General features: G+C 45.8%; 3 protein-coding genes across 3 annotated transcripts; all 3 read left to right on the forward strand.

Moving 5' to 3' along the window:
* Positions 1-7472: 7472 nt before the first annotated feature.
* LOC124691237 lies at positions 7473-11379 on the forward strand. Its single transcript, XM_047224507.1, has 2 exons — positions 7473-7625; positions 10542-11379. The coding sequence occupies exons 1-2, from the start codon at positions 7473-7475 to the stop codon at positions 10908-10910; spliced, it is 522 nt and encodes a 173-aa protein (XP_047080463.1). The 3' UTR covers positions 10911-11379.
* Positions 11380-12561: 1182 nt separating this feature from the next.
* Positions 12562-13541, forward strand: LOC124685921 (protein IRX15-LIKE-like). Its single transcript, XM_047219943.1, has one exon. The coding sequence runs from the start codon at positions 12582-12584 to the stop codon at positions 13539-13541; it is 960 nt and encodes a 319-aa protein (XP_047075899.1). The 5' UTR covers positions 12562-12581.
* A 2407-nt stretch (positions 13542-15948) lies between these two features.
* LOC124685922 (single-stranded DNA-binding protein WHY2, mitochondrial-like) lies at positions 15949-20945 on the forward strand. The gene is made up of 8 exons (XM_047219944.1): positions 15949-16050; positions 17921-18006; positions 18097-18194; positions 18286-18378; positions 18963-19057; positions 19150-19223; positions 20059-20147; positions 20626-20945. Exons 1-8 carry the CDS (start codon positions 16013-16015, stop codon positions 20749-20751), a joined length of 699 nt encoding a protein of 232 aa, XP_047075900.1. The 5' UTR covers positions 15949-16012; the 3' UTR covers positions 20752-20945.
* The last annotated feature ends 45 nt before the right edge of the window (positions 20946-20990 follow it).

Raw genomic sequence — 20990 nt, forward strand, 5'->3', positions numbered from 1 at the left:
TCTCTGTTTCCGTCTTGTTGGTCGATGTTTTTAGGTCAGGGATGATTATATAGGCCCAGAGTCGGAGTCGGAGGGGCCACGGGGTGACGCCACCATAGGGGGGCGCGCCCCCCCTTGGGCCGCGCCGCCCCGTGGGGTGGGGCCCCCCTGGCACCCCTCTGACTTTTCTCCGGTGCTCTGGAAGCTTCCTGAAATTATAAGATCTCCGGAGTTGATTTCGTCCGATTCCGAAAATATTTCCTTACTAGGATTTCGAAACCAAAAACAGCAGAAAACGGCAACCGCCTTTCGGCATCTCGTCAATAGGTTAGTTCCGAAAAACGCATAAAAATGATATAAAGTGTGAACAAAACATGTTGGTATTGTCATAAAACAAGCATGGAACATCAGAAATTATAGATACGTTGGAGACGTATCACTTAACATAAACCTCTTCATGCAAAGGACCATTAAGAAAAGCACTTTTCACATCCATTTGTTGTAACTTAAAGTTATGATGCGAAGCATAAGCAAGAAGGATACGGATGGACTCAAGGCGAGCCACGGGAGCATAGGTTTCTCCAAAGTCAATTCCCTCAACTTGCGAGAACCCTTGAGCCACCAATCTTGCCTTGTTCCTCACAACATTTCCAAACTCATCTTGCTTGTTCTTGAAAATCCATTTAGTGCCTATAACATTGCGGCACTCCTTTGGCTTCTTTACTAAGGTCCACACTTTGTTGCGCTTGAAGTTGTTGAGTTCTTCATGCATAGCTTCCAACCAATCCGAATCTTCAAGGGCTTCAAATACTTTCTTGGGTTCCACTAAGGAGATATAAGCATGATGATGACTAAAGTTAGCCAATTGCCTTCTTGTGGAAACCTTTGCCCTTACATCACCAAGAACCTTGTCATGAGTGTGTCCACGAAGTTCAAGGTTCCTATCTCTTCTAGCTAGACGACGGGCCTCGATCTCCTCCTTGGTCTTTCTTGGCCTTGGAGGTGTCACTTGATCAACTTGATCATTTGGGTCCCCGTCTTGACCAATAACTTGAGCTTCCTCAATTGCTTGGGGTTGCTCATTCTCATGTGCTTGATCTTGGACAATATTTGGTGAAGCGCAAATATCAAATGGATACTCATCGGAGCCATCATGAATTCTTGGTTGATCTTGTCCTTGATCTTGTTCATGAGAGGGAGGGTTTTCTTCTTGTTCTTGGGTTGGTGCATCATTAGCTTCAAGAGATGGAGTTTGTTGATGTTGAGAGGATGAGGGCTCCACCGTGGTAGAGCATAGTTCTTCCCGAGACGCCACACCGTGTCCCTCAATGGGGTGGAAAAATCCCACACCCATTCTTACTATGGCATCTTGAGGTATTTCATCACCTGCACAAACATCAACTTGCCCCACTTGGGAGCCATCATTTTCTTCGAACTTCACACTACAAGATTCAATGATAATCCCGGAGGATACATCAAAGATTCTATAAGTGTGAGATTCGGCACCGTAACCAACAAATATACCCTCCAAAGATTTAGGAGCAAATTTTGACAGACGAACTCCTTTGATTTTGTAGAAACACTTACACCCGAACACCTTGAAGTATGAGATATTAGGCTTGTTCCCGGTGAGTATTTCATATGGAGTCTTGTTCAAGCCCTTGCGGAGATAGAGCCGGTTAGAGGAGTGGCAAGCGGTGGAGATGGCTTCCGCCCAAAAGTTATAGCGGGATTTATACTCCGCCATCATAGATCTTGCCATATCCATAAGAGTCCGGTTCTTCCTCTCCGCAACACCATTTTGTTGAGGGGTGTAAGCAGCGGAATATTGATGTCGAATCCCCTCATCACTAAGAAAATCATTGAGTGTATAGTTCTTGAACTCGGAGCCGTTGTCACTTCTTATTGCCATAATGAGGAGGTTGTGTTGGCGTTGCACCTTGGTAGCAAAGTCAATGAATATTTGTTGAGTCTCATCCTTCGTCTTGAGAAAGTAGACCCAAGTGTATCTTGAGTAGTCATCAACAATCACCAAGCAATGTTTCTTCGCACCAAGACTTGCATGAGTGACGGGACCAAAGAGATCCACATGAAGGAGCTCCAAGATCCTCTTGGAAGAGATGATAGTCTTGCTTGGATGCGGAGAGTCATGCATTTTGCCTTCAACACAAGCCCTACAAACACGATCTTTGGCAAAAGACACATTTTCCATTAGTCCCACAATATGGTTCCCCTTGTGAAGACTTTGCAAAGTTCTCATGTTGGCATGGGCTAGGCGGCGGTGCCACAACCAACCCACGTCCGCCTTTCCGAATAGGCACATCGCGCTTGTCGTGGTGGTCCCCGAAAAGTCCACCACATACAAGTTGTGTTCGCGGTACCCAACGAAAGCGACTTTTAGAGTCTTGCTCCACAAGAGGACCACAATATCATTATCAATAAAGACGGCGAAACCCATCTTGCCAAGGGCGGAAACGGAAAGCAAGTTGTAACCAAGGGACAAGCATGACATCCACAAGAGTAATGTTGTGTGCAACCACAACCTTGCCAAAACCCAATACCTCGGATGTAGAATTATCGCCAAAGGAGACGATGATATCATTTATGTTAGGCCTAAACTCCTTGACGAGGTTCTTGCCGCCGGTCATATGACTTGTACATCCACTATCAAGTACCCATTTTGAACCTCCGACGGCATAGTCCTACATGAGATCAATTCTTGGATTTAGGTACCCATTTCTCAATGGGTCCTCTTTTGTTAGCAACAAGGGTCTTTGGGACCCAAATAGACCAAGCAACATAACCATCATACGGGCCAACATATTTAGCATAAACATCACCATAATAATCTTTAAATAAAACATAGTGAGGGTTAGCAATTCCCGCATCATCATCATTAATGGTTTTGCCCTTGGGGGCTTCACCATTAGTGATGGCTTTCTTCTTCTCTTGTGCGGGCTTGGCCTTTTGCTTGTTTGCCTTCTTTGCCTTGGCCTTAAAACCAAGGCCCTCCTTCCCATTGTTTGATCTTTGCTTACTCAAAAGATCATCCAAAGAAAATTTACTTTGGGGAGAGGAGGTCTTAGCAAGTTCATCCTTCAACCTAGCATTTTCCTCAACAATATTTGCATGATCACATAGAGGAGTAGAGGTGCTAGTGATGTCATATGAAGCGAGCCTAATTTGAAGTTCCTCATAAGACTTGGAGAGGAGAGAGTATTCACTCTTCAAGGCTTTGTGTGCCTTGTCTAGATCATCTAGATCTCTCACAAGTTTCTCATGATCAACACCAAATTTGGCCTTTTCCTTTGTAAGCACTTTAGTCTTAGCTCTAGTAAGATCTCTAGCTTTAGTGAGCTTGTTAATTTTATCTTGAGGATCTCCAAGATTTTCTAACCTCTCTTCAAGAGAGGCTATAGTTTCTTGGCTTTCCTCAAGGGCATTTCTAAGAGCATGTAGTTCAAGAGCATCTTCTCTCTCTATTTGGCATTTTTTCTCAAGAGTACCATTTAGTTGAGCCATACGAACCATGAGGTTTGAAACATGCTTTTTAGTATTACCTTGTAGGTTAAGAATGAAATCATCAAACTCTAGCATTTCTTGTTTCACTTTTATACTAGCAAGATCAACCCCTAGATCACTTGACATGATAGGCATAGAGGGGTTAGGGGATGATACCTCGGAGGATTTAGCCATGAGGCAACTTTCTTCCTCCACATGAATGACCTCATTGGGGGATTCACTTGGTGATGAAGAGTTAGTGGAGAGGGAGGCAAGAGCGACCAATCCATTAGAGGTGGCATCTTCTTCATCATCAATATCATCATCTCTGGAGGTATACTCTTCTTGAGTGGATAGCACAATAGATGTGTCCAAGGAGGACCTTGCCATGAAGCAATGTGCATTCTTGATATGAGGACTTTCATTGGGGGAATCAAAGAGGGATGAAGAGGGAATGTTGGTGTTGACAATGGCGGCCACCTCCTTTGAGCTTTCTTCATCTTCATCATCACTAGAGCTTTCAACCTCATCGGAAGAATATTCTTCCCTAGTCACTAGCACAATCTTTGAGGGCCTCTTGCCCTTCTTGGTCTTGTTGTTGTATAATTTCTTCTTGGGGGCTTTTGAATATTTGCCCTTTGAGTCTTTGCTTTTGTCCTTGGGAATGAGCCTTCCACCATGAGTCTCCCTATTCTCATAGGGGCACTCGGAAATGAAGTGGCGCTTGTCATCACAATTGTAGCAAGATCTTGTTCTTGGGCCCGAACTTGTGAACCCCCTTGAGTTGTTTCTCTTGATGTTGTCTTCCTTGGCCTTGGATGGGTCAACCCAAAAAGAGTTAGCATGGAATTCCATGTGGTCATGGTAGTGGTGTTCCAAGTCTTCCGGATAGGACATACTCCAAGATGCCCTATATGATTCTTGAGGGAACACTTCTTCAACGGAGTTGACCGCCAAGGCAAGGTTGGACCCTTTTGTCATCCCAAGAGCTCTATTGCTAGAATCATGAGAATTTTCCTCAAGCACCTTGAGAGCTTGCATCTCGTGCACGACTTGTTGAGAGGTGAGAGAGGAATAGCATTCCCTCCCTACAAGAGTCTTGACATCAATGGGTACAAACGGCATCATGCATTCAATGTACTTCTCCTTGATCCAAGAGTCATTGATGTGGGTGGCACCAATAAGCCGGAAGGCATCGGCAACGGTGAGAAGTCTTCCATACATGAGTTCATGATCTTCATCCGGTAGCCTCATGAAACCTTCGGCTTTATTCTTAAGAGCATTATACTTGTTCCTCCTCGTGCTCTCACTTCCAATGCAACTAGCGAACAAACCGTCCCAAGCTTCCTTGGCGGTGGTGTAGTTCCGAACACGATGCAATTCCTTTGTCCCCACACTAGTTTGAATCATGTGCAAGGCGGTGTTGTTGAGTTGACTATCAACCGCTTCTCTTCTAGTCAACTTGTCGGGGTTGTATGGCTTGAAGCCTTCCAAGATGATTCTCCAAAGTTCATTGGAGGCACTGCAAACATGAGAGCGAAACTCAAATTGCCAAGTATCGAAATTCTCAATGAAAAACTTAGGTGGGTCGCCCCGAATGTTCATATGGGGATGGGGAACCGGTATATCGGGAGATAGAAAAGGTGGAGCTACTCGATTGTAGCTCTCACCTCCACTAGTTCCCTTAGGAGATGCAATGGGAGATATGATAGTGTTTAAGTTATCACCTTCCACGGGTTTGGTAGAGGAGGGTAATTCCGAAGAATCACCCTTTTCTAACGCACCCGTGTCCTTTACCTCTACACTAGGAGCCTTGGGAAGGGCCGGAGTCAATAACTCGGCAATCATCTTTTTCATGCTTTCCATTTGGGCTTCCATGGAGGACTTCAACGAATTGAAGTCTTCCATGGAGACCGTCTTGGTGGCCTCTTCCGAGGACTCCTCGTTCGGCATACTCTTAGGCGGTTAAGCCCGAAATAAGAGCCGAGGCTCTGATACCAATTGAAAGGATCGTATGCCGCACCTAGAGGGGGGGTGAATGGGTTTTAACCAATTTTTAGTTCTTTTTCAATTTAGGCTTGACACAAAGGTAAATTCTCTAGATATGCAACTAAGTGAATTTACCTATATGACAAGATAAGCAACTAAGCAAGATATAGCAACACAATATAAGAGATAGAATAGGATAGAGGTAACCGAGAGTGGAGCACGCGATGACACAGAGATGATTCCCGTAGTTCCCTTCCTTTGCAAGAAGGTACGTCTACGTTTGGAGGAGTGTGGTTGCTACGAAAGCCAAACCAACGGCCACGAAGGCTTCACTCGGATCTCCCGTGAGCAACGCCACAAAGGCCTAGCCCACTTCCACTAAGGGATTTCCTCGAGGCGGAAACCGGGCCTTTACAAGGTTCTTGGGGCACACATCCACAACTGAATTGGAGGCTCCCAAATCTGTAACAATACAACAATCAACAACAACACATCAACACAAATCAACTAGGGAACCAAATAGGAACACTAGCATGAGATCCCTCAAACAAATGAGGGGGAAATGAAGAACGCTTCGGTGAGGATGTAGATCGGTGTCTTCTCCTTCGAATCTCCAAAGATCAAGAGCTTTGGTTGGGGGAGGAAGGAGATCTTGCAAATCTTGTGTTCTTGAGGTGGCTCTAATGGTGGTGAAGCTTGGCAGATTTTTCTTGCAATGATTGAGCAACTTGTCCCTTTGGAGAAGAGAGCTATTTATATGATTGGAGCTCTCAGATCTGACCGTTGTGGCGAAATCCACTAACACCGGAAGTTCCGGCCAGGATGGCCGGAAGTTCCGGCCAGGAGAGCCGGAACTTCCGCCAGGAAGATTCTTCGTCAGATGACCTGGTCAACAAAAGATTGGGCGGAACTAGGGCGGAACTTCCGGTGACCGGAAGTTCCGGCCAAGTTCCGGCCAAGTTCCGGAATTGCGCGAAAACCTTCTTGGACTATACTCGAGCCACAATTCCAGATTTCGGAACTAGCCCGGAAGTTGGGCGGAAGTTACGCCGACCGGAACTTCCGCCCACTCTCGTTGGAACTTCCGGCCGAGGAACAAAAACAGCCATCAACACCTGCGGCGACGGGGCCTCGCGGAACATATCAGGGCGGAAGTTCCGCCTGCTGGGGCCGGAACTTCCGCCAGAAGCAAAAACCTTTCAGAACATCAGAACAGGCAGACCATCTCGCTGAACAAAAATATATTCCGAACACTTGTACCTGTCTACATCAACACACATAAATATATACCTAGTGTTGACATCAAACACACAAAACCCAAAAGGGCGGGAAATGTTCTTTCAGTAGGGAATCGGCTCTCGATGCCCCAAATATGGTTTGGGAACCGATAAGTTGCAACGATGTGGAAGACTAAAAGGGAATAGACATAACTAACATATAAAAAAGAATCCAATAATAAGACTTCTCACAATAAGAAGTGAGGAATTTATCGAAGAATGACACAAGTAGAGAGAGAAGCAAAAATGGATGACTTCTCACATGATAGGCCTCGTTTGAAAGAAGAAATAATATTGCTTGGTCGGAATCAACCGTGCCACACACAATTCAAGGGTCATAAACTAACATGTAAAAGAGAATAGACATGAACTAACATGTCAAAAAGAATCCAATAATAAGACTTATTACTCCGTATAATTTATGTATCTGCATAAATAAGAAAACACAACGTCCCTCCCGAAGAAAAAGAGAGAAAAAAAGTTTGTTCCGCAAAAATAGAAGGGGAAATATGGACGAAGTCGTAAAATTTCAAAGGTTTTCCATTGCGTGCGCCTATTTTTGTACGGAGCAGCCCCCGACTGCCCGAGGAGTCACGCACACACACCTGGAAGCATCTAGATTCTGGAGGCGTGGCACCGCAGCCGTCGCCCCGCAGTTTCCAGCCACCACCCCGCGCCGCCGTGCACCTCGCGGCGGCGGACCACAGACGAGAGAGGGCGCCGCCGATGGACCCGTCCGACGTCGAGATGGAGCCCGCGGAGCACCCGCCCCAGGAGCCTCCGCCGCCGCAGCCCGCGGCGGCCGGAGACGGGTGGAGCATGCTGTCCCGCGCCCGCGGGCTGCTGGAGGAGGGCCAGCCATCCCAGGCGCTGCAGGCGGTGAGAACCCTTACCCCACTCTCCCTACCCTCGCATCCCCTCTCGCGCTCCGCCTCCGTTTCGTGCGCTTCGTCGCGTCTCGCCCCTCGCCGTGCGTGCCGGACCGGGAAATCATCCACACGTATCTTACCCGTCCGAGGTCGATCACTCGATTAGGACGAACGCGGTGGGCTTTCGCGGATTCAATTTCGCGTTGGATCATCTTCTCATGGCGTAATCCACCTTTCGCTCGGAGAGGAAATCGGGTTCAGATGGGGCGATTCGTTCTAGGGCTTAGGGTTGTCAGGCTTGATTCGTTCTAGAAGGATGTTAGGCGCTTGGGCGGTGCCTCCCAACCTTTGCACCTGTCCTTCTCGGCTATATTCCCCTCTTCTTAGGCTAGGATTGATTGTTCTCATGTTTCCCCTCCTTTAGTTAGAGTTAAAGGGAGGAAGATTATGAAGTCATGCACACACTGGGAAATGCTTCAACTATGTCCAGTGCTTGTAGGCTTATACTACCTTGCACCTAACAGTATTTCGACTTGTTATTCACTAACACATTTTGGTTGGCATACTGAGTAAGCTTTACGGATGGTGTGGACAAACTCATGAGGACTGACCACACGAAGTTTGGAAGTAGAGCGAATCTGTTTTGTAGCCTTACAAATCTGTTTTGTTAATCCTTGTCAAGATCACATATCCGGTTGTAATTGCCATGCTGTAATGTAGATTTGCATGTTATCTGTCCTCATGATTTTTGCCCCTGCAGTTACTCTAGTTTTGATAACTTGTTTGAGTTACCCATGTAGTTACTCTAGTTTTTTGATAAATGGTAAGAGTTTGAGTTTCCCGTTCGGCTGTGATTACGAAGTTTGCTTAGTAAGTAATTGCTGGAGTTAGTTTCATTTTTACGCAGTGTATCTTCTGATGATTTCTTTCCAATTATTACATTTTGTGCCTGCGCAGTTTGCTATCCTTGTCCCCTCCTTAATCAGTGTGGGAGTTTCTTACCTTTTTCGTTCATTTCATTTTGTATTAATGTGGAACTTCAAAGGCTTTCCATCTTCAGTTGAGTTGGGTAATGGGGATTTCTGTAGAGCCTAGCATCTATTCCCTCCGTCCCATAATATAAGATCTTATTACAACCTTGGAATAATATCTTATATTATGGGACGGAGGGATTAGTATTTATAAATCAATTGTTTCTTAAGGGGGGCTCTAGAAATTCATATTTTCTTAGAATGAACACCAGCGCGCCAACCAACTTCAACTGGGCATAACAGGAATTGTTTCTCCCATGCCATGCCTTTGTTAGTTTGTGAATTGTGCATCTGCGGTGTTCAAACTATTGTGTTTTCTTGAAGCCACACTGAATAAGGTAGAATGAAATGCCTTAACATGTAATAGCTTCATCTTAGCCATACGCAGTATGTCTTTGGGTTGTCATGGCGTATATATTCATTTTGCATCTGGTGACATGAAATACCATTTAAACCATTTGCAGTGAAGCTAAAAGATACGGGTACAAGAGACACACATGAGAAAAAAACTAATCAGTTTACGATTTGCTACATTGGTGATTAAAACCACCCGAGTGTTGATTCAGTGGTGCTAATATAGGACAGGATAGTACGAACCAAACCTTACTAAATATATGGATTAATATGCAGCATAGAATATGGATATTTATGGCATGCTTTGGCCCATACATATATGATTACCCACCTGATGCGTGGGATGGATTTTTATAAGATGAATAGAATGAGCAATGTGTAGTCTTCATCAGGACTATAGTACTGGGAATTCTACACAAAGACCTTCGCATATGCATATTCGGACTCTTTATTTGTTTGTGGACAACAGAAATTCAAACATCATTAGCATTTCCTTGTACATGGGTGGAATTGCCTATTGATACTCACCAATCAATGTGTGCAAATTGTTGGAATAATCTTGAATGTGTTAGTTTGAGTCAGTTTCGTTTTAGCGTCTATTGGAACTGTATACCTAGCTATGTTTAGTTGCCATGTATGGTCTGGACTTCATGTGATTCCATGTCAGTGTAGAGTAGTACTATCTACCTAGTTATTTGATATGTTTAGTTGAGTTATAGTTTTAATCGGTCTATTTAGTACCAGTAGGCCTTGATGTGTATATAAACACACACATGAATGCACATTTATAACTGTGAGACTTGGAACAAATAAAGAAAAAAGAGGTGTGCGACACATGCCCTTGTCTACAAGCTATCAAGTTTTTCATGTGCGTGTGTTCGTGATCTTCATATATGATCAATCCTGAGGGCACAACCCAACATGAATTGTGCTAGTGGTTGCTTTCCTTTTGTGTTACACTGTTACTCCCTCCGGTTCAAAATAACTGCCCAAAAAATGGATGTATCTACACACTAAAACATGTCTAGATACATCCATTTTCGGAGAATTATTTTGAACCGGAGGGAGTATTTGTTTCATTCTTCTGGCTGGACTAACCATGAAGCAAGGTAGGAGTAGCAAACATTGGAAGGGATAAAAAAATAGGGATGAGCGGGGGGGGGGGGTTAAGAACTGAGCAATACGCAGATGCGGAAGAAGGCTTTGGCAGGGGCAGGTGCCCAAAATCGGCAAGGGCAAACAAGTGAGTGTTATTGGGGAAGGGTGATTCACTTATATGTCATCAATTTTCCCTTAAACTAAGGTGCAGCACCAGTAAGTGAATATTGATGAGGCTTGCGATTGGGTCTTTTACCTTCTATACTTTGATGAAATTAAGGTTCTGAGTGAGATAAATAATAGAGAAAAAATTCCGAATTGGTACTGTTGCTTAGTTGGGATTATTCAGATGTCTTTTGCTGATTACGGCACAGAAAGTTTCACTTTTCCTAGTTCTTCTAAGGAACTAAACTCATGCATTATTGATGCAAAATGTTATGCAGATACTCATGGCCATAAGATCTAAAGGTGGTGATCAGGTTCTTATGCAAACCCTGAACCGTGCACGTGAACTCTACAGGCAAAGGTCTCAACCCAGTCCCAACATTGACGAGCTCGCTTCTTTCCTCGCAAGATGCGCAATAGCAGAGGCTCAGTCACCAAACACTAACCCGCAGCCGCAAGCACCTGGTTCTGACCCTGTCGTGATGTTGGACTCTGACGAGGCTTGCATACTTGCTGAGTGCGGCAGGAAGCAGATTATCTTGGACGCCTTCAGCGATGGGAGCAGCTTCATTTGCTTGAAATGTGGTGGGCTCTTCAGCACTTCACGCAAAGATGAACATCTGGCCTACTGGTGTGGGGCTGCATGATCCTGGTGATAATTCCTCTACTACTGTATATCAGTGGTCGCCCCAGACATTGATCATGATGCGCGGGATATTTTGTAAAACCTGCTCTCTTTTTCGGTTACCACCTCTTTGCTACAGGGATGCAAGAGATACATCTTCTGTTCACCGAACAAAATACATAGCCTGCGTAGAGCATTATGAACTAAGCTTGAAGCTTCCTTCTGTCGTACTGTGTTCTTATGACGCCATTTTGCTGGTGGTAAATCCTGATATGATGGGCATTGTCCTTTGTTAATGTCTCGAGGTCGTCAAGTCCTTATAGTTGGTTTCCTTGTAATGAAAATTTCTGCTTGTCATTAAAAGGCAGCAAACTCTATTGGAAGATAGCTAACTGATGGTATGTCCGTTTTAGTTATGAATTTGCTGATTCAAACACAAGGAGGTGGTATTCAGAGCAGATTTATAAGAAGGTAGAACTCTGTTGTCACTACCTGCTACCGTACTTCTATGTATGGTTTCACTTTATGTTTCAATTTCTTTCTGCAAAAAAATTGGTTGGCGTTTGATCAATCAATGCTTCTGTGAGATTGTTGCTAACAGTAAAAATCTGCTAGTTCTTTGTTAAAAGGATCTTGCAGCTCAGGTGAGCATGAAATAGTCTAGGACTTTTACATGTCGGTGTATCTTTGATGAAGGATCTCTAAGCTCAGGTGAGCATGAAATAGTCTAGCCGTATAGGAGTTCTACATGTCAGTGTATGTTTCATGCCACTGTTGTTGCCGAGGCTTCACTTGAAGGCAATGGAGGAATAGAACGACAAGCCACCTCCCATCTGCAAACTTAAGCTCCAGCTTGCCACATCTGCCAGTCACTTGAATACCAAGTGTTAGCCGATGGCCACTCATCTTTTCTGTTGCCCCTGTCAAAGCAGGTTCAGTCTTCTTGAATTCAACAATTTTCTCACCATATATGATGGTGATATCCACTATTGCAATGAAAATAGCAGATCTTCTGCTGTTATTCAAAAACAAATGTTGGATATATCTGCAACTCTTTTGTTTGATGTCTGAGTGGTGATTGCCTGCCCGTCTTCTGAAATCTGGAGCCATGTTCTATCGCTTCTGTAGCTATTCATATACCTATTAGGTAATGGAGTCGTGTATCTTTGTCAGAACATAGTTCATTCCAGCTGAATCTCTGCACCACACTGTAAATTGGGAAAGTTAAGATCAAGAATTTTGTGTTGTGTGTCCATATAAAATGTTCATCTTCTGATGGGAGAGTTCCAGTGTCCAAATCAAAGGAGTGCCATCCAAACCTACCAGAATTTGAGCCACTCTGAAGCAAAATCTGGGAGAGGCGAATTTTCACCTAAGTTGCTTTCTTGCCAAACATGCCACCTACTAATCCAACATTTGCCTTTTATTCACACAAAAAAGATATAGAAAACTGCTTAATAAGTTTAGCTTGACCCGTTTGCCTGCCCCAGCTGCCATCACATCTCAAGGCTGAGATGTCATTCTGGTCCGGTGAGCCATTCTCTCCATCCACACCACCCCATTGCTGCCATTCCCTCGGAGCACAAGAACGCAAACATAAATAGCAAGAAACTGAGAAAAGCAAGAACTCAAGCAGCAGCCACTCCAGTTTCTTGCCTCCGTTGATTGATTGGTTACGCCAGGAAAGGAGGAGATGATGAAGGCAATGTCCGGGCCGAAGATACTGATCGTCCACCCGTCGTCGAACAAGTTCGGGAAAGGGGCGGCGTCCATGTCCGGCCGCTCCTTCTGGCTCGTCGTGCTTCTCGCGGTGTTCGGCAGCGTGTCCCTGCTCACCGTCTTCTCCACGGCGCGCGCCGCGTCCGGGGCGGCGCCACCGCGGGTCACGTTCGCGGTCGGCGCTGACGCCGCCTCGGCGGGGGCGAGCGGCGGAGCGCTGCCGGCGCACGTGTTCGACGCGCTGGTGCGGTACGCGGCGGCGGCGGGGGCGAACTCGACGGCGAGCATGCCGGAGGAGGACGTGCGCGCGATCGCGGCGGTGCTGCGGCGCCGCGCGCCGTGCAACCTCCTGGTGTTCGGCCTGGGCGCGGAGACGCCGCTGTGGCGCGCGCTGAACCACGGCGGGCGCACCGTGTTCCTGGACGAGAACCCGTTCTACGTGGCGCACATGGAGGGCGCGCACGGGCCCGGGCTGGAGGCCTACGACGTCGCCTACGCCACCGCCGTGCGCGAGCTCCCGGACCTCCTGCACGCCGCGCGCGCGTCCAGGCGCGCCGAGTGCCGGCCCGTGCAGAACCTGCTCTACTCCGAGTGCCGCCTCGCCATCACCGATCTGCCCAACGCGCTCTACGACGTGGCGTGGGACGTCGTCCTCGTCGACGGGCCCCACGGGTACGCCGAGGGGTCGCCGGGGAGGATGGCGGCGATCTACTCGGCGGCGGTGATGGCGAGAACGAGGGGGACGGAGACGGACGTGCTGGTGCACGACTTCCAGAGGGAGGTGGAGAGCGTGTGCGCCAAGGAGTTCCTGTGCGAGGAGAATCGGGTGGAGGGGACTAGCACGCCGTCGCTCGGTCACTACGTCGTGCGCGGCGGCGGCGCCGCCAGCCGGGAGGACTTCTGCTCGGCGCCTGCCTCCAAGAAGACGAACTAGTCGGGAAACCGGTTAACGTCGTTCTTCGATCAGATACTCGGACGGGCCAGCTTAGAGCATGTCGCCCCTTATATTTCTGCCCCGTATCTGGCTGCTTTTTCGCCCCGTATCCAAAAGTTGGCAACGAAAGAGGCATTCCGTCTAGCAGAATCCGTATTTCGCCCCGTATTTTCAAAAATAAAAACCCCGGGAAGTTCGATTTCAATGAATCATACTACGGATTTCATTGATCATACTACGGATTTCATTGATTCTACATCCAGAATGCGCGATCCTACTCGGGGAGGTCGACTAGGTACGAGTCCGCCTCCGCCTCCGCCTCCCGCAACTCCGCCTCCTTCGCGGCGGCGATGGCCGCCGCCACCTCTTCCTCGATTGCCCTCTTCCTCTTGGCGTCGTCCTTCGGGAACTGCCGTAGCTCCTTCAACAAGTCCGGGGCCTCCTCGTCATCGCCGGCGAGCGGAGCTCTTCTAGCGCCGGTGCTCCCGCCTGCTCCAAGCCTCTTTCGCCCGGCGGCGGCGCTCCCGGTCGGCGCGCCACTCGTCGAACTTGAGCCCGCTCATCGGCTTCATCGGCGGATCCTCGATGAACCGGCGCCGCCCCGCGCGAAGTCGATTAGCTTTTCCGGGACCGGACGCGGGCGCCGTTGTACTTGCGGGCCGCGCCACGGCTGCCGGCGGCGGATCTCTTGCATTGCCGCCGCCACGCTTCCTCTACGGTGTCCGGCGAGCGGGATCGCTTCGATCCGCTCGCCGGCGATGCCTCTCTGCGGCGGCGGGAGTCCATCCTAGCTTGGGGGTGGAATGCGGCGCGGGGAGCGGCTAATTGCTCGCCGGAGCGAGGAGGAGGAGGCGGCGGCGCGCGGCGGAGCTAGGGTTGCGAGTGAGGGTTAACCCCTCACTCGCACCTGCGCCCACTATATGTACGGGGCGAAGGGGCCGATTTCCTGGGCCCCGTATTCCGCCGAAACGGGGCGGCCCGAATACGGGGCCTGCTAGACGGCCCGAACCGCGCCTGCCCCGTATGTCGCCGGAATTTTACGGGGTGGGCGGGTTATACGGGGCCTGTTAGACATGCTCTTATCGTGTTCATTTCCACGCAATTTGTAAATTTGTGATGTGATCTCGATCGGGAAGTGCAAACAAAAGGCAATTTGTGGAACAAGTGATTCATAGCTTCTATCACCTCGGGCTGGCTCAGTGACGGAGCCATAGCTAAAGTGCTCACCCGACTTACCCAGCAAGCAGTCTGTCTTTTCAATTTGTTTCGACATTGATTTAAACAATGCTTATTTTCTTAGGGAAAGACAAAGTGTACTTTTCATGACATAATTTCGAGTGCAACATTTCACATAAATGTCGTTTTTGAGTATTTTTCACACAAAATGACGAGGAGTGAGAAATAAGATATATTTAGAGACAGAAGTCATTGTGATGTGTCAAACCTGGATAAGGTGAGGGACAATATGTTATTTGTGGCATGGAAAGCATGGTATATATGCAAGGAACAGAAATGTGCGGCACGATCAATACTGTAGCATTATCCTTGATCAGGAAAGGAACAATATGTTACTTGTGGCATGGAGAGCACGGTATGCGAGGAACAAAATTACTCATGATAAACATTTTCTTTTGGTGGAAGGGTCTAAACTTTCCTCATCAGCTACTCAAGGATGTTGTGTGATATCCAAAACATGCCATGGAATGGATTCTAAATGGCAAGCAACCGATTGTCCGGGCTAGAACTTCAACTAGTATGGTAAAGAAGAAGGAGAAGAAGAAACTTCCTGATAAACCTTGCGGGTAAAACCTCCTGGTTGGGTAAAACTTACGGTCGATGGTTCCTTGAAGAAGGAAGATGGCACTGCAGGTGCTGGTATGATACTCTGAGACGAAGCTGGCGTGGTTATCTTCTCAGCATGCCGGTTTCTGGAGTCATGTGAGGAAGCATTGGAGGCGGATGATCTTATCGTGAAGCCCTTGAACTAGCTATCCAACAAAGCCCACTTCCGATTATTATTCGCAACTTGTAGCAGCAGTCCTGCAGTCCTCGCAAGATAGATTGCCTCACACATTTAATTTTAGAGTTCAAAAGCTTAGCTAGTTTTGATAGAATATGCAAGTTTGTAAAAGTGAATCGGGGGTCAATTAGGGTAAGTCACTGCCTCGAATTAGAACTGCGTGTAATCCCTACTTCCTAATATGGTCTAATTTTTCCCGCAAAAAAATAATGTACTAACATTATCAGGACGACACCTTAATCACTGCTAAAATAAAAAGTGGTCCAAAAATAAAATCTGCGTTCAAGAAAAAATGTCGTGGGTTCTAGGTATTGGGCTGGGCCACAGCCCATTTCTGGTCCCTATAAACGCCGTCGGCTCCTCCCGAGACGAACGGCGCCTGCTTTGCCTGTCCCCCACACTCCATTCCACCGGCGACTCCGGCGCGACCAACGACGGACCACCGGCAACAATGCTCCGCCTCTCCCGCTTCCTCCCCTCCACCTCCAGGTCAGCAGCCGCCAAACCCTAACTCTCTCCCTCCCTCCCCATCGCACACCAGATGGGAGACCCTAGCCGCCGCCGCCGCCGCACCGTTTGTGTGTCCTTGCGGTGCGGTTTTGGGGGTTAGAGTGTTTCCTGATGCGAATCGGCCCCTTGACGGAGTCCGTGCGCGCGTGTTTATCTGGGTGTGCTAATCCCCTAGCCAGTAAGCGAATCGATTTGGGATTTTATTTTGCAGCGTGAAGATGGCTAGGGGTTTTTTCTAGGGTTTAAGCGGTGACGGATGGTCACAGCGCTGGTTTGGTTACCTATTGATTTCTTAACCCTTTCGAGCGCTGCAGGATATGCGCTTGCTGTTTCTAGGCGTGGATTTTGGTTCTATTAGCCGCTCTGAGCCGTTCATTTGCAATTGCTCGGGAACAAACTTTGTATACTAGTTAAATTGGTAGGGACAACTTTTCTGATGCTAATTGGTGCTCGGAGTACATAGACGTGCCGTTCATGTAATAGAGATGATCATGTAGATAGTACATTGTTATTGCTGCCAGGATCTTATTATGGTTTCAAATTGGTGCTGCTTAGCACGCCATTGGATTGTTAATGCGGCGCTTCAGAGTGCTAAGAGCGTGGTGGGAATTTTGCGGAGGGTGCAGCGGTTGCGGGTCATCATCGTTTTCGTCAATCCGACATTGTTGACATTTCTTTCTCTTTGTTTCGTTTGGGCTTATTTGTGCTGATGCCCCAGCAGTTGCACCGTGTGGTTGCTATATTAATATAGCGGGGCGAAAGCCTTGTTTCGAGGAGCACGCCCTTGGAATCAGAAAGGCACTGCTGGAAACAAGCAACACGTTCGTTGCCTGGTCAATGTTTATTTGGTTCAGATTTTCGTTCTGCCTCACATGCTTTGTGATCTCTCGTGTATTTATGTACAGATAGAGATGATCTCATCTCAAATATATTAGTTGGTATGTTTTCTGCATAAGGTGCAGTTTGACTTGTTGCTTTGCGCGCTTTGAGTGTGTGCTGTTTGTTGCTGGAGAACAATCATCGTAGTTAAATAGTTAGGATCAAATTTAATCTTCTTAGCTATATTGTTCTGGTACTAATCGGTGCTCGGAGCGTATGCATGGGTTGTTCATATCAAAAAAGTTATCGTCTGAGATAGTACATATTATCGATGTCAAAGTAACACACTAATGCTACCATCTACCAGGATCTTCATTGTTTCAACTTGATGCGCTTGTCACAACCTTGGGAAAAGAACATAAGAGTTGAATCTTGAAACATGTTTAATCTTGTTTAATCTGAGCAAATTTAATCTTGTTCAGCACTTCAGCTGGAAATTAGGATTGCGCTGTTACCTGATCAAGTTTAATCTTGTTCAGTTTTTCATTCTGCTTAACATGTTTTGTGATTCCGCTTGTATTTATGTATGAACAATTGACCATACCTTAAATATTACCCAATCCGTTTTCTTGTTCAGCTTTTCAGTCTGCTTGACATGATCACGTGATTCCTCTTGTATTTGTTTACAAGCTTATATGACCACATCTTAAATATTACTCAGTACATTGGTTTGTGCAAAGTGCAGTTTGGCTTGGTACATGCCTCAAAAAGTGAAGTTCGATGTATCTCTTACAACATAATGATCATAAACAAAGTGCTTCTAGATACAAATCACATAACCTTCCTATTTGTGGACTAATTGTTAGTCTAAAATCATGAATCTTGAAACGTGTGGCCGTCGTATAGAATTGAACAAATGGAAAATTGCCCCTTTTAATTAGAAACCTAAGAAATTCCTTTGTTATAGTATGGTTCTTCAAAAAAAATTTACCATTTACGATGAGCTTATAGTAAGTTCTTCTGTTTTTAGGAGAGTCTCCGACCTGAAAGAGGTTCTCTGGAGTGGTTCCTTGACCTTCGAGCATGCTCTTTCGACTTCAGCAGCAAATTATGATGGTAAAGCGTTAGTCTGCCGTCTGCGTACTTATTCTTACTCAACCTGCTATGGTTTTTGAGCGCTAATTGCATCAATATCTTTATTTGCAGAGAATGCATCTGCCAGGAAGTTTGCGAGCTACACCGTGTTCAAGGGAAAGGCTGCACTTTCTATAAGTCCTATTCTTCCTGTGTTCAGCAAACTTGAGGTATGTTTACTTGTTTGTTTTATGTTCTACTTCTAGGCTTATAGCACTCAATGCCTTACTTGCACTATATATAATATTTCCGTTTTATCAGTCTGGAGCATCTCGAGTGAACAGAAATGGGTCAGTAATGTTGACCTTTTTCCCAGCTGTTGGACAAAGGAAGTATGACTATGCAAAGAAGCAGGTAAGTGGTGTGTATTTGGTATTTCCTAGTGATAAATGCTGGGTACAGACAGGCTAATTCCAAGTTATACCCAAATGGTCTCATACTCTGGTGATGGACTCAAGACTGAATTCATACTGTGATGTTGTTCATGAAAACCAAAGTAGATAGTTCCATTGCCATTGCTAGCATGCACTTTTATGCTGGATAGCAACTCAATTCAACTAAAATGGTATACAACATGCATTTTTAATAAGCCCATGCAAGCACATTTGCACGATATTTGCTACAATTAGAGGATGTGAGTAATAGGTGCAGTTGACATGAATAATGAAATAGGTATGTGCACTCAACTAGTCAACATTGAAGGAGGGCTTGTCCTCTTCTCAGTTCTATCATTGAAAGGTCATTTATACTCCCTTTTTCCTAGTGTTGGTAATAGGCTCATAGCTGTCAGTGAAGACCAGATGTATCTTATTTTCTGGTACCTTTTTTCTGCTTTAAGTTCCTTTTTGTGCATTTGTTATTTACATCAACATAGGAGTACATAGTCTAATACTCTGTACTGCATTGGGCTTAACTGATTTGGAACATTTGTTGTACAGCTCTTCGCTTTGTCACCTACTGAAGTCGGAAGCTTGATAAGTCTTGGGCCTGCTGAATCTTGTGAATTTTTCCATGATCCTTCCATGAAATCAAGGTTTGTAATACTACTATGCAAAGAAAAAAAAATGCATGCAGATACTTCCTGCTTTTAAATTTAACCTTCTAACCTGAACAATGTTTTACTAGTAATGAAGGCCAAGTGAAAAAAACGCTGTCGATCACTCCTCTTGGCAGTGACAATGGATACTTCCTTAACATATGTAAGTGACTTCTGTATTGCTTCTCTATGTTCTAAATGTACCTTTAGTTTCAAATCCCGATCCTCTCCAATTTTATGTTGCATGGACCGAGCAAGCATTGTTAGCGGATTACTGCTCTGGAAGGAAAAATCATTTTATCAACTGGCCATAAGGTCATAATTAGCCAGGCCAGTGCCTTACCATTTTCAGAGTGGTGATGAAATAGTTATCTTCATTATATGCGTCTGTTGTATTTTCTTAAAGGCGCCAGTGTGCCTTCCACAACATCAAAGCTTTGTTCCTGCCAGTGGCCAGTTTACATTTGTAGATGACATGGTGCTCAAGACGCCAGTCTTCCATAGCCCAAAATTTACAATGCTCAATGAAGCCTGGTTTAGTCAACTTCCCTGCCTATGGCCAGTTGACATTTGTAGTGAAGCCTGGTTTAGTCAACTTCCCTGCCTATGGCCAGTTGACATTTGTAGATGACACAGTGCTCAAGCTTTGCCACCAGCCTGCCATAGTCTATATCTATAATGCTCAATGAATCATGGGAGTTAGTCAACCTGTGAAAACTTATACTGGTGCACTGCCTGCATGCTATGGTTACAGCCTGTTGCATTAATTTGGCTTGTGAGAGATTTATGTCTTATCTCTTAATATCCCTGGCTGGAAAAAGAGAAATATGTCTGCTCTATAGTTATCATCATATCTACCATATTTATCCAACACTGTACATATTATATTCTCTTTGGTTCGTATTGTTTCTATATATCATGTTATTCTGCTAATACTTTCCTTCCGTTGTCCCTGAATGATTTATTTTCAAGAGATGCATGACAATTCTTCTTTTCAGCTGTTATGAACAATGGGCAGAAGACAAATGAACGCATGTCAGTCCCTATAACAAAAGCTGAATTTGCAGTTATGCGCACAGCATTGAGTGTAAGTTTCCATGTTGCCATTTCTCATCTATCGATGCTGTCTTAGTCGCCGTCAGGTTATCTTGTCCAACTAATCTAAATCCTGGTGATAGATTGAATCGCTGACATATTATTTAGCCCTAATAACCGACATACCTCTGATGTGTAACTAAGAATGATATGGTGTTGCTGAGCTTTTATAGTTTTATCTAAGGGCATTCTATTTTTTAGAATCATGTTTGTGTCATACTGCATGGGTTCATTCTCTTCCACGAAGTTCTTTGTCATTGGCCCATGATGCTCATTCTTGTTTTTTTATAAGTAGGTTTACTTTTCTAGTAGTATATCATACTGTAATGATGACGGAGTAGTAATAACCAGTCACAAGCAACTCGTTTCTTAATCATATTGCTTCTCTACAATATACATGCTGATTTTTTTTAGAGGATTAGATCTTCACTTGCACTGTGTTTTGACAACTTGTATATGTATTTGTGCAGTTTGCATTGCCGCACATCATGGGCTGGGATCAGGCCCTAACGAGCCACCCTCAAAGCCCCTCATCAGCTCCAGCTAGCAGGCCCAGGGTGGAGCGCCCAAACCCAGATTCCGAATGGGACAGGTGAAGCTTCCTCGTAGCACCAGATCGGCGTAGGGTTTCAAACACCACTGCAAGTCGCCACTAGATTGTACGGAAATATGGAATGCTTGACTTGTGTTTCCTTCCTGATCAACTTTAGTGAAATGTTTGTATCAGATTTTATGGTATTGAAGGGACTGAAGTTAGGACCAAGCACCATCAAACCTTTATGTTTGTTCAGTGCATGCCTCTACCCTCCATGATTTGAGTGTGCTATCCTGTGCT

The sequence above is a fragment of the Lolium rigidum genome, chromosome 2, assembly GCF_022539505.1.
Source record: "Lolium rigidum isolate FL_2022 chromosome 2, APGP_CSIRO_Lrig_0.1, whole genome shotgun sequence".
NCBI lineage: Eukaryota > Viridiplantae > Streptophyta > Magnoliopsida > Poales > Poaceae > Lolium > Lolium rigidum.